The sequence below is a fragment of the Bison bison genome, unplaced genomic scaffold (genome assembly GCF_000754665.1).
Source record: "Bison bison bison isolate TAMUID 2011002044 unplaced genomic scaffold, Bison_UMD1.0 scf7180017864370, whole genome shotgun sequence".
NCBI classification, from domain to species: domain Eukaryota; kingdom Metazoa; phylum Chordata; class Mammalia; order Artiodactyla; family Bovidae; genus Bison; species Bison bison.
This window is the reverse complement of record NW_011494942.1, coordinates 2,012,805-2,026,473: the sequence shown is the minus strand read 5'-3', so window position 1 is coordinate 2,026,473 and position 13,669 is coordinate 2,012,805. Positions and strand designations below refer to the sequence as shown.

The 13,669-nt window shown below is 35.6% G+C and overlaps 1 protein-coding gene across 15 annotated transcripts in view; it reads left to right on the top strand.

Moving 5' to 3' along the window:
- NRXN1 (neurexin 1) overlaps positions 1–13,669 on the top strand; it is a 1,228,156-nt gene that overhangs the window by 1,029,196 nt on the left and 185,291 nt on the right. For all 15 annotated transcript variants that reach the window (XM_010855914.1, XM_010855913.1, XM_010855911.1 and 12 more), the window contains one exon: positions 3,081–3,252. In XM_010855914.1, coding sequence (XP_010854216.1) covers positions 3,081–3,252 — 172 coding nt within the window. The remainder of the gene's footprint in view (positions 1–3,080; positions 3,253–13,669) is intronic.

The window sequence follows — 13,669 nt, the reverse complement described above, 5'->3', positions numbered from 1 at the left end:
TCTCCAGGGACCCTCTCGGATAGAATACGGCACTGTTCTGTGCTGGCTCTCTAACCCATGGTCCATGTGTAATGCTTACGTGTTCTTTCTTCTAATGAAATATTAACAGGTTATCCCTGGGGCAGTAGTAACTCCTTGCTCTGCCATCAGAGCATCAGTCAGTAATAGTCTCTCCCCCTGAAAATTTGTTGGGCAAGAGTCAAATCCCAGGCAAGGGCAGCCAGGGTGGCTGATTACCTCCACAACTGCTCCCAGCTTCCAGGAGACAAGTATCAAACTTCCTGGGATGTGCCATTAAAGTCCCTTTCCCCTGTACACCTAAGATAAGGGAAAAGTAACCTTCTGTCTTGGAGGTACATGCAAATCACATCACACCCCAATTTTCTCCAAAAATCCTCTTCTAATTATCAATCACCTCTTGGTCTTTCTTGCCTTTTTAATTGGCTGCAAATAGGTAATTACTCAAGGGTCCCAAAAGTAGTTTTCAGTGCTCTTCTTTGCAAGTCTGGCTTAGGCAGTCTTGTACCTCATTTTGTAAAAGGGAAGTTGAAAGCTGGCCTTTTTTATTTGTTTGTTCTTTGTTTACTTACTGACATGTCAAGATTGCAGCTGAAACTGAGACAAAAGAGTCCATTTTAACATCCAGTTATGTCCATGTTAAAGACTGAGGGCAGAAGGAGAAGAGAGAGTCAGAGGATGAGATGACTGGATGGCATCACCAATGCAATGGACATGAACTTGAGCATACTTTGGGAGATGGTGAGGACAAAGAGGCCTGGTGTGCTGCAATGTATGGGGTTGCAAAGACTTGGACATGACTGGGCAACTGAACAACAAATGTCCACACATCAGTCGCTTACTATCCTCTCTAAAATTATTTTAAGCATGCATTGATTGATACATGCAAACAATCTGCAGAGCATAATAAGAGCCTCCATGGGGCTCCTTATTCTAGCCAGAAAGATAAAACCAGTAACAAAGAACAACCAGATTTACCAAATATGCTACCTGTAGCTAGAGGATGACCCAATATTCCTAAAATTCAGCCTAGTGTAATGATTAGGAGCTCAACCACTGGACCCCAACTGCCTGCGTTTGAATCACAGCTTTTCTCTTTCTAGCTGCATGACCTTAGCTAAATTATTTTATCATTCTGTGCTTCAATTTCCTCATCTGTCAAATGCAGACAGAATAATACCCCTCTCTTGGAGTTGATAGGAAAAATATCAGAGTTAGTATTGGTAAAGTGCTTAGGACACTATAGAGTTGTTGCTTAAATAAAGATAATAAACTATTCTTAAAAAATTTCCTGTGGCATTGTATCACAGGTGTTAAAATATAAATATGCCATGTTAAATATTTTACTGAAAATGAGCAAAGAGGAATCCTACTAAAATGAAAAAATAATGAGTGTTTACACAAAATACCTAGGCTTTGAAATTTTCTACAAAAGTCTTTATAGGTCCTTGGTTAAAAAGTGTTCATTGAAATTCTCTTGCTTATCTTCTGAATTAATCTATAAGAAAGCAAAACGCCTTACAGTGGCATATACTTCAAAGTAAGAAACTTGAGAAATACGTAGAATATAAAAATAAGCCCAGGTTAAAACAGAAGAGCAGAGGTCTATGCGGCTTGTTAAATTTCCCTCCTCATTTTGACTGAGTTTCCTAATAACCCAAGTCAGAAAGGAAATGTGATTTTGTCATATTGTCCATCAAGCACAAAACAAATCAAAACACACAAAAATAAAAGCTGTGCTAACCTGTTATAGGAAAGAGCTCTTTTGTGGACCCTAAGAACCAGGAATAAGAAAAACAGAAGGGAACAATGACAGTGATCAGTGTCCCAAACAACATCTTCAAATACTTCCCTTCAATTAATGTAGTGTTATACAAGATTTTTTTTTAATTAGTACAATAACTCTCAGTGTAAGCTGATGTCATTCTCTGCTGCTTAGTTCAGTGATGAGAATCCAGCAAGAGGTCAAGAGGCTGTGGTCCAAATCTTCAGGTTTCCGATGTCCTGGTTTTAAATTTCTGCAGGAATGGATGGGCTGTGTGTCCTTTACATCCCCTTCCCCCCATGTTGTTCCTCTCAACTGAGGTTTGACGAAAGGTGAGCTGCCGACAATTTGAGGTTACGTACTCTGACAAGGACCTGCAGTGCAAGTGTTCTCTGCTACTGATTAAGGGCAAGTCCACATGCTTTAAAAATAACTGAACTCATGCCAGAGTTGACAACCCTGCTGTTAGAGAAGGCTTCTCAAAGGCAGAGGGCATAAGCACATGTTTCTCTTTGGTGCTTTGTATAATGAAAGTATAAAGTTAACAGCCACAAACTTTGCACTGAGAATAATCTGTAATGTTGCTTCACATAATTTAGAGAGTTAATTTTAGATAGCCATATCTTAACTTCATCTTAGCTTAGATATACACTAAGAACGAGGGAACTGAATTCTAACTCTAGCATCCCTCCTTTTTATTATACGACCTTGAACAAGTCATTGCACCTTCCTGCATCATCATTTCATCATCTGTAAAATAATTTGAGTAAATTTCAGAGTCTTAGCATAGGAGGATCTTCTGTGTGTGAATAATGATTGCACTCACTAAATGCCTGTGTGTTCATACTCTAGAGAATGATTTTCTATATTGTGAGCCTTTGTCCACGTTGGATTCAGAAATAGACTTTATTGCTCTGATTTCACCAGTTATTAAAAGGGAGAATTTCAAGCCTCATTTTTCTTGTGAAATGGAAGGCATGCATTAAAGGAACTATGTTAAAGAACATGAAAGTATACCGTTTCACACAGGCAGCTGTGCACCTTGTCTGTGGCAACCCCTGGGAAGAAGGCGGCTCAATTCTCTTGAAAGCGTGTCTTTTGAAATATTAATTATCCGTGAGAGAGATGCTTCAGATTTACCCAGATGTCAAGAACACAGCACAAATTTTAAGAAATAAAATCGAAGGAGAACAACTGTTGTTCTGAAGCATATTTTTGAGCAATGTAATCCTAACTAAATACTGATGAATCAGCACAACTTCCACTCAACTCTTTTTACTCCTCTGCTCTCTTCCAGCATCAAGGAAAAATTGGAGTTAAATTTAATGTTGGGACGGATGACATCGCCATCGAAGAGTCCAATGCAATCATTAACGATGGGAAATACCACGTAGTCCGCTTCACGAGAAGTGGTGGCAATGCCACGTTGCAGGTGGACAGCTGGCCGGTGATTGAGCGCTACCCTGCAGGTAAGCCAGTGAATGTGTATCGGGGGAAGATTTTATGAAAAACAAATGAAAACGAAGCATTGTTTTGCGTCCGTTTCACCCCATTGTGGGTTTTCTGAGAAACCATCAAGTATTTATTGGACGTTAGAGTCGTGTGAATGTAATGCTATCCTAAACTGTTCTTGATACAGTGTACAAATGGCATTATATAGGAGAACTTGAAGGCACACGTTATAGTTTGCAAAATTCCGGACATCAGTGGAACCAGAAAAATGCACACATAAAAGGCACAACATGTCAAAGCTCTTTTTACTGGATCCTTGCATTTGAACAAAGGAAAGGCTTTGTCAAAAGTAACAAAGTTAAAATTCAAAACTAAGACAGGGAATATTATACCACTTTTCTCTGAAAGAAAATAGGATGATGCAGTTCCTTTGATGGTGGTACATAGCTGAAAGCCATGAAAGCTGCCGGCAGGGACAAACAAAAATAGTAAAGGAACTCTGTCTAGTACCATAAATAAGCAGTTATGAGAACATGTAAGTAAATGATGTTTGTTTTCACTGTCCTAAACCATGGGGTTTTACACAGATTCTGTGACACTAGGATTAGTCATTTCAAGTCTATAAAATGAACGTTAATTTATTATTGATAAAATAAAAATTATCTTTCTTCATCATTCATGAGTTTTGTCAGTACTATTACTGAAACAGACAGTACATTAGAAATTAAACCAGTTACTTGTGATTGCATATACTCTCAATTTTTAAAATGCCATTTTAAAGTAAAATTCAAATTAAAGCACAAAGGTATTTTGCTCTAATTATTATCCTCTCCATATTTTAGTGCAAAATAGACTACTAGAAACATTGTCTCATTTTTCTGCGCACCCCTTTTGGAAACAACTCTTTTATATACAGCAGCATATTTATAGCATGGTAGAGAGAAAGATTAAAAAAAGAAAATTTCATTTGGCACAATAAAATGATTACCAAAACTTATGTAGAAATTTCTCTATTACAGTATTTGTTTCTTGCAAGAAGTAATTCAAGGAAGTAACTAACTTACAAAATAAAAACCTTTTTCCTTAGTAGTTACACATAATTATGAAATGAAATATCTTTGATGCCCTCTGGGACCTTTTATAATTTATAACATCTACATATTTAAGCTGCACTTCAAACCTATTCTGTAAATCTGGTGCTTTACAAATATATACTGAATTTAGTGTAATAAATACTGTCTTCTGAAAATACAGAATTCATAGGCAAGCACATTAATAATACACCCAGTACCTTTTAAAATACTGTCAATTAATAGATACAATAGATATTTCCTGAATTGATGTCATTCAAATCATCCAGGTCTTAAGACTACAATTATGAGAATGCACACCTTCTGTTACCAACTATAATAAGATGAAGGAATGGAAGATCTGGAAGCAAAGTAACTTAAATGTGAATGCAGTGTTATATAGCCCCTGCTAACCCTTATCACATTTACTGAATTCTAATAGAAATGTAATTTTTATAATAACTGCAGCCTTAGTGAAATGACAGGAGTCGACTGGATTTTAATCTAAAATCCAGATTAATCAATACCTATTTACTGAGAGGAAATCATTGCGCTGGATACCACTGAAGACATAAAGTAGGGTAAGGTCTAGACTCTGCCCGTGGGATGTGGTCCTCTGTGAACAGTGAACCCGAACTTGTAAAAGGACAAATCCTGTTACTCTTATATTAGAGTGCTGCAGTTGCCTCTTGAAACTTAACTTGGTTTCACCAGTTAGCTCATTAAAATTATCTTAGTTCATTAACTTTTCACTCTTGTTACACTTTCCAAGCCAGTGTCTTTAAGAACCCTGCTCTAGAGAATGTTAATGGTGACCTATGGCAGGAGAAAGGAAGCCCCACCCTCAAATTAGTTTGGGAACTTCTGGGTTAAAGTAAGTTAAAAATATCTATACTTGGACTTTATATTAATACCATATTGAATCTCTAAAAGAGAAATACAGTATGCATTTCCCAAGCATACATAAACAGAACCTAGTTTTCTGATGTACTAATAATGCATTTAGATAAATATTTTATGTTTTTAAAAACTTCTATACCTCATTATTTTAAAATATTTTATCTGATTATCAGCACTTTAATTGTGTAGATACCAGATACTATATTCTTGGCACAGTCCAGAACGGGGTGGCCTCTGTCTTTTTGTGGCATCAGTCAGTTCAGTCGCTCAGTCGTGTCTGACTCTCTGCGACCCCATGGACTGTAGCACACCAGGCCTCCCTGTCCATCACCAACTCCCAGGGCTTGCTCAAACTCATGTCCATTGAGTCAGTGACGTCACCCAGCCATCTCATCCTCTGTCATCCTCTTCTCCTCCTGCCTTCAATCTTTCCCAGCATCAGGGTCTTTTCCAATGAATCTGTTTTGTGGCCTGCTAATGTCCAATTTGAATACTAGTAGCTGAGACTGGAGCAGTATTAATTAACTTATAAAACATATAAATGCACTTACCACAAAGCACTATAATGAAAAGTTAACAAATATTTGTATTTGTTCTAGACATATTTTTATACATATAATGTACCAATTAAATGTTTTCTCAATATAAAATATATTTAAAAGTCAGAAGCTGGCAAAATCATGATAATTAAAAAGCAAATCTCTAGAAATACTCAATTTCGGTTTCATCTTTATATTTAGTCAAAGATTCTAAGAGTCCTTCCAGCAAAATTTGTTTTAGATATAATTAATAAATCAAAGGTGAGCAAAGTTGCAATTATTCTGAAGGATAGAAGCAAGGGTAAACCACTGAATCTGCCCTCAAGGAAATTAGAGCAGTTGTGAGGAATTTTGATATATACATATAAAAAGTTAATGAACAGCATGTAAAGAACTCAGGGGAGTCACCATGGTTGTCATCAAGCATTTTATTAATCACCTGCTCTGCCTGCATTTCAGCATGATATTGAGATAGGAAGTAAGCCATGACAATTTCAAATACCTTTTCTCTCAGAGCTTCATTGGCAACAGTGTCATGAAGACCAAATACAGATTTCTAAGTCCGTGTCACCTAGAACAAAGTGATCCTATATATAAATTCAATAGAAGTGTTTAGTATATCTCTTTTATATTGGTTTGTAGTATGAGCATTTTTATTTTAAAAGCTTTTTGATTATTATTCATTAGAAAAACAGCTGGACCAATGCTTTTACCACTAAATCCTGTAATCAGAAAAGTGGGAACCAATTGACTATATTTGGTTCCTTTTTAAGTGCCTGTACTGCAAAATATAGGTAATGGGGTTGAAATTAGTAATTAAGTATACCACTTAACCTTCCATTATAGTGCTTTGTGGTAAGTGCTTTTATATGAAGCAATTCATCTGGTAGCGACACTATATCTTTAATGAAAAGCATCTAAAGCATTGACCAGTGCCGTTAGCCTATAATTGTCTGGAAGGCTTTCATAGAGAAACTAATTAGCAGAGGTAGATTTTATGCTCTTTTGGAGTGCATGAAATATTCTCATAACTCAACAATTCACGTTAGAATAAATATTGAATTTTCTGAATAGTAGACCCAGTTTTCATTATGCTCTGTGCATGGAGAAAAGTATAGAAATAATATTTTGCAAACCATTTAAAGTTGAAAAAGTCATTTCTTGGTGCTTATCAGTTAAAGCTCTAGAATATAATGCATCATTAATCCCTGATTTGTTCCTAAGTGCAGTTAGTAAAATTTTCTCTCTCAACCAAAATAGACTTCCTCCTCTCATGATGTTAATCCACAAACCCTAACATAATTTTACTTGCCCACACTAAAGATTAATCCATATAATTCACAATTACCTTTGAGGTTCAACTTTGGGTTCATTTTTCTACCACAGTGTGCCAAAAAGATGTTATTTATTCTATACAAAGTCAAATATCCATTTTATTCCTGTCCAAGTTAATACATCAAATCGACAAACATGTACTATATTATAAGAAGTTTCTAGACTTAGCATCTGGTTACAGAGATACATAAAAATGTTCAAGATTAATGTATTATATGAGAAAATACAAGTTTTATCATATAATATTTAGCTAATTTTTGAATAAGACATGCTAAGAAACGAGATAAAATAGTTTCAGGGAAGAAGAGCCATTTTAGAGAGTGGTCTAGTTAAGGCTACAAAAAATATAGGAAATTTGATTTGGGTCTTTAAAGGCTAGATTTTTACTTAGAGGGTGACATGCATTCATTTTAATGGGATTAGCAGGAACAGATAGTGACAAAATAATTAGAAAGCTTTTAAAAAGCCCAGGTGTCAAAAGATAAGACCTAAAATAAGATGTGAGGGCGTCAGAAAACAAAGAGGTTGAACACAGAATACATTAGAAGACCTCATGAACAGCCAAATAAAAGGAGAGTCAGTTCTACTTTTCAGTTCCTCTCTCTGTCTCTCTTTCTCTTTTAATTTAACCATGGATTATTCAATGTTCTGATGCTGCTATGTGACCACCAGAATGCACTAGGTGACAATGAAATGAAAACCTGTGTTAGGAATGAGTAGAGAAGACATAGTTCTGGTTTACTTAAAGTTTAGTCTCTTTGAAAATCTACAGATGTCAAATAAAATGGATTAGCCTCAAAGTTAGGAGTTCAGGGTTTAGTTGCTATTAGAGTTTAAATACAGAAAAAGTGGCAGTCTGGAGCAGTGTAAAAATAAAGCATAGTTTAGGGATGGAAGAGTGGAAAGAAAGAGGAATAATTCAAGGGGAGACTTTAAGGAGTGGGTGTCAATGTTGTCTGCATGACCATTTAATTTGGCTCAAAGGTCTTATGGATATTATCTCTATCTTTTGGCTTTCTTTTCATCTTCAAAGGCTTGTAAAATATTTCAGAGCTCAAGAAAGGTCATATTGATGATTTCCCTTTAAATCCCTCAAACTTAATTTAGATTAATTAATTGATTTTTAGTTCAAGTCATGATTATTTATTGGTTAGGTATTTAAGCCATTCCATCCTTTGAAGTTTCCTGCTGCTGCTGCTAAGTCACTTCAGTCGTGTCCAACTCTGTGCGACCCCAGAGATGGCAGCCCACCAGGCTCCCCTGTCCCTGGGATTCTCCAGGCAAGAACACTGGAGTGGGTTGCCATTTCCTTCTCCAATGCATGAAAGTGAAAAGTGAAAGTAAAGTTGCTCAGTTGTGTCCGACCCTCAGCGACCCCATGAACTGCAGCCTACCAGGCTCCTCCATCCATGGGATTTTCCAGGCAAGGATACTGGAGTGGGGTGCCATTGCCTTCTCCTATTTGGTACTAAAATGTTCATTTCTTTGAGTATTTTTATATTTTTATTTTTTAAACTGAAAATTTAGTCTGTGTGATACAATTCAGAAAAATCTCTCATTTATGATCATAGCACTTGAAAGGGGAAGGAACTTCAAAAATCTTCTCTTCCAGCTTCTTCATTTTTAGACAATAAAATGGAACCTTGGAGAGGTTAATGGATTTGATCAGTATCACTATGCTAGTTTGTAACAGAGCCAAAACTACACGTGAAACTTGTCCACTAACTCTGCACTTTATACTGTCTGGGAGAGAGAAACCAAAATGAAGAGACATCATTAGACGTATCCTCAACACAGCAAGGTACATTCTTCATAACTAAATATTGTGACTTACATGGTCAGTCATACTACTTCTGTTGACCCACAAAGACACACATACATACAATCTTATGAGTATTAAAAAATAGTAACACATGGAATAAAAATAATTTTCTTACAAAGTCGTAGTTTTCATCACTAAATTTTTGAATAACTCATTAGTAGGCACTGATTAATTTTTAACCTTACTTTAAAAACTTTATTAGCAAATTAAGTAAACCATTTATGAATCATAATATTTTACTGTTCCTACAACACTCAACCTTTAGGTTGACATACTTTCAAACTTTATATATTTACTAATTTATATATATTTCTCAGCAACATCACTTGAAACTTAATTTCAGGTACTAGAAGAGAAGTGGTTCATTAGAGGATTCAGGTATTAGAATTCTTCAGGATTATTAAGGAGAAAAACTGTATCCTAATGAAAAACTTGCTCCTCTTGGTTAAATGTAGAGATACAGGAAAGGTATGACTGAGTTTTGTTTCCCTCCTACAAAGTTAAGAGTGAAAATCTAACACACTTATGGTAAATGATAAACCATGCAGAAGATTTGAATCATTCTTAAAATAAATTACCAACCTGAACCGACTCCAGTCGATGACCTGGCACATAGTATGGTCAGTTCAGTTCAGTTGCTCAGTCGTGTTCTACTCTTTGAGACCCCATGGACTGTAGCAGGCCAGGCTTTCCTGTCCATCACCAACTCCCAGAGCCTACTCAAACTCATGTCCATCACGTTGGTGATGCCATCCATTCTCTGTCATCCCCTTCTGCTCCCACATTCAATCTTTCCCAGCATCAGGGTCTTTTCCAATAAGTCAGTTCTTTGCATCAGGTGGCCAAAGTATTGGAGTTTCAGCTTCAGCATCAGTTCTTCCAGTGGATATTCAGGACTGATTTCCTTTAGGATTGACTGGTTGGATGTCCTTGTAGACCAAGGGACGCTCAAGAGTCTTCTCCAACACCACACTTCAAAAGCATCAATTCATTAGTATTCAGCTTTCTTTGTAGTCCAACTCTCACATGCATACATGACTACTGGAAAAACCATAGGTTTCACTAGATGGACCTTTGTTGGTAAAGTGATGTCTCTGCTATTTAATATGCTGTCTAGGTTCATCATAGCTTTTCTTCCAAGGAACAAGCTTCTTTTAATTTCATGGCTGCAGTCACTGTCTGCAGGGATTTTGGAGCCCCCCAAAATAAAATCTCTCACTCTTTCCACTGTTTCCCCATCTATTTGCTATGAAGAGATGGGACCTGATGCCATGATCTTAGTTTTCTGAAAGTTGAGTTTTAAGCCAACTTTTTCACTCTCCTCTTTCACTTTCATCAAGAGGCATTTTAGTTCCTCCTCTTTCTGCCACTAGGGTGGTGTCATCTGCATATCTGAGGTTATTGATATTTCTCCGGGCAATCTTGATTCCAGCTTGTGCTTCATCTAGCCCAGCATTTCGCATGATGTACGCTGCATATCAGTTAAATAAGCAGGGTGACAATATACAGCCCTGATATACTCCTTTCCCGATTTGGAACCAGTCTGTTGTTCCATGTCCAGTTCTAACTGTTGCTTCCTGACCTGCATACAGATTTCTCAAGAGGCAGGTCAGGTGCTCTGGTATTCCCATCTCTTTCAGAATTTTCCAGTTTTTTGTGATCCACACAGTCAAGGGCTTTGGCATAGTCAATAAAGCAAAAGTAGATGTATTTCTGGAACTCTCTTGCTTTTTCGATGATCCAGTGGATATTGGCAATTTGATCCTTGGTTCCTCTGCCTTTTCTAAATCCAGCTTGAACATCTGGAAGTTCATGGTCCATGTACTGCTAAAGCCTGGCTTGGAGAATTTTGAACATTATTTTGCTAGTATGTAAGATGAGTGAAATTGTGTAGTAGTTTGAGCAGTCTTTGGCATTGCCTCTCTTTGGGATTGGAATGAAAACTGACCTTTTCCAGTCCTGTGACCACTGTTGAATTATCCAGATGTATGGTACTTACATAATAAATTATACTTAATAAATAATTGTTGAATAAATCCCATTTCCTCATTCAACTTCAATGTTAAATATTGTCTTGTGCTCATGGTTTTTAGCCAAAATGTGCAGATGTGCATGGATAAATATGTGAATATATAAATATTTGGCTTTCTATTTGATATAGTTAACTGTTCACTCATCCAAATTTTCCAAAGGAAAGCTTATATACTATGGGAAATCTGAAATTTCAAATACTATAGCAGTATTAGGTAGAATTAGTGACTAAAACTCTGACTTTTCCTTTGTTAATTATCTTCTTTCGTGGTATTTAGTTTTTCTGAGGCTTTGGGGGCTTTTCTTAATGATCAAGCATAATGAACTTTTTATTGAGCAGTATATTAAACACATCTGCCGAAAATACTTAGCTTCAAAGAAATTGTATCCAAGGAGATAGAAAGAAATGATATATACTGACTTCTCACTTTTTATTATATATTCTCAGTGATCTGCATTTTTTTCTTTTGTAATATGAAAGATTTCTTACAGTTATAATAACCCAACCATATTAGGATTTTTAATTTTCTGACAAAAGAAAGAGAAAGGTTCTTTCATGGTTTGGTGGGGTTTAGTGTCAATTAAATTATACAAGCTGGCAAGCATAGATAATATAAATTTATCTTATAATATGAATGACAGCCCTCCTTTATGATTTCCAGAAGATTCTCCCTGTATCTTCTTGTTCCCCATTATTTCCAAAGTACATTTTGGTTAATGATCATTAATTATTAATTAATATCTTTTTATTATGATAAGCTTACATTTTGATCATAATAAAGGAACGTGTTGATTCCACTCCTGGAAAATACCTGGGTTAAACAGAGAATGGCATTGTTATAAACTTTAAGTAAATGTAACCAAAAATGTTGACTAAGGAATTGGGTTCAAGGGCTTTTCTTCAAAGGTATGGATCATGTGAATGAATCTACCTATTGGTTACAAACAATGAATTACTTATGTCAGAAACAAACAAAAAGTAGTTACTGCTACAAATGAAAATTTAGTTTTTAAGACCTGAGATGGAAATAAGTTTTAAAAAATAGGTAAAGGCTGAAAGTCAGAGAAATTACATTTGAAAAGATATTGGGCTTTCAGGAAACTTCAGTTTTTGCAAGTGATTGGTTGATTTTGAGGAGATTTATGGTTTTGTGACAGTGCTTTTGTAATTTGATTATTGTCCAAAAGTATCTTTATTTTAACAGTTTATAATTACCTGAGTTTAATGGAAGAACAGCCATCTTCTCAACTTCACAATGAGTCTCTTAATTTTTTCTCCAGCACTCTGACCCCTCATTGTATCAAGAGGTTTTATCAAATTGCCCAGTAATATTTATATATTCTTATGATAAATACAGATAACAAGTAGTATTTTGGTGTAAGATAAAACATTTTTTTTTTAATATTATGCTATATGTTTTTTTCCTCTCAATTCTTAATGTCAGCATTTGAATACCACTTATGAGTAAGACTTGTACTTTTCCTAGTATTTCCCTTTGTCTGCCATCTACCTACGTGTCTTCTCTTAGTAGCTCAGGAATTAGTTGGAATTAAATGTCACTTTTTTTCTAGTCATCCATGGCAGTTGGTTCAAGAGGTAGCAGAGTAGCATAAAGGTAAAAAATCTCATACACGGATGTCCAAGTCCTACATGGAGGACCAAAGTTAGGGAACTGTCTTCAGTTTTAGACTAATTGAGGTTCATTTTTTTAATCTCCTTTGAATCTCTGCCTGTATAAGAATCTGATAAATAGGATATCTTACCTTTAGAAAAATATACATACATCTGCATGTACACAGAGTTATGCATATGATTTTTAGAAGTTGTGCCTCAACATCCTTATGGCCCATTAACCTAGTTGCAGAACCTCTGCTTAGAACGAGCTTAAGGATATTGACATTTTAGAGGAAAGAAATATAGTCTACTTAATGGACATATGAGGCAGAACCTCCTGCTACCCAAATGCAGCAAGCTTTCTATGAAATGTAACTGCCCTTTTTAAAAAAAAATCTTCTAATCGTAATAACCTTCTCACCACTGACGTTGCCCTGGTTATAACCTCTGCTAGTTTAGATAAAATGCTTTTTCTTTAATAGAACAAACCCAACTTTTGTACTTCCAATTTAGAAAAACTGATTTCACAAGTATGATTACAAGAATGTCATAATCCTTCCAATAAATGGATTTGACCACTGATACACTGTTTGATATAATTCAGGCATCGGCATATTGCATAATAAATATGCTTAAAATCAATATGCACGATTTGAAGGTCTCATTCAGATAGATCTATTGATAAAACATCTGAAGACTGTTAAGTATGATGATGAAATAAGTGTCCAATGTAGTCAAGACAACAATGAGTATTAATCAGACACCTTTGGAAAATATTACTTTTTATTATTATGAGGATAAGGGCTTTATTACCTTTACGTACATACCTTACACCTTTGCATGTGTAGAGAAAACTTAAGAACTCAGGGAGAAAGATAGATTAACTAGTTTTCTCCCATCACTAGTAATTTTTTACCTTTTTGTCCCCATCACATTCTTAACCTTGATAGTTTATTCTCTTATATATGTACTGAACTCATTCCAAGAGAACACTGACAACACACTCCTTCCTTTTCATGAAAAGTAAATTCTTAACATAAAGAATGTTATAACCAAGTTAGAAAAATATGTATTCAGGGTTCTATATTATGTATGAACTACCTCAAATGTGACAAACAAATG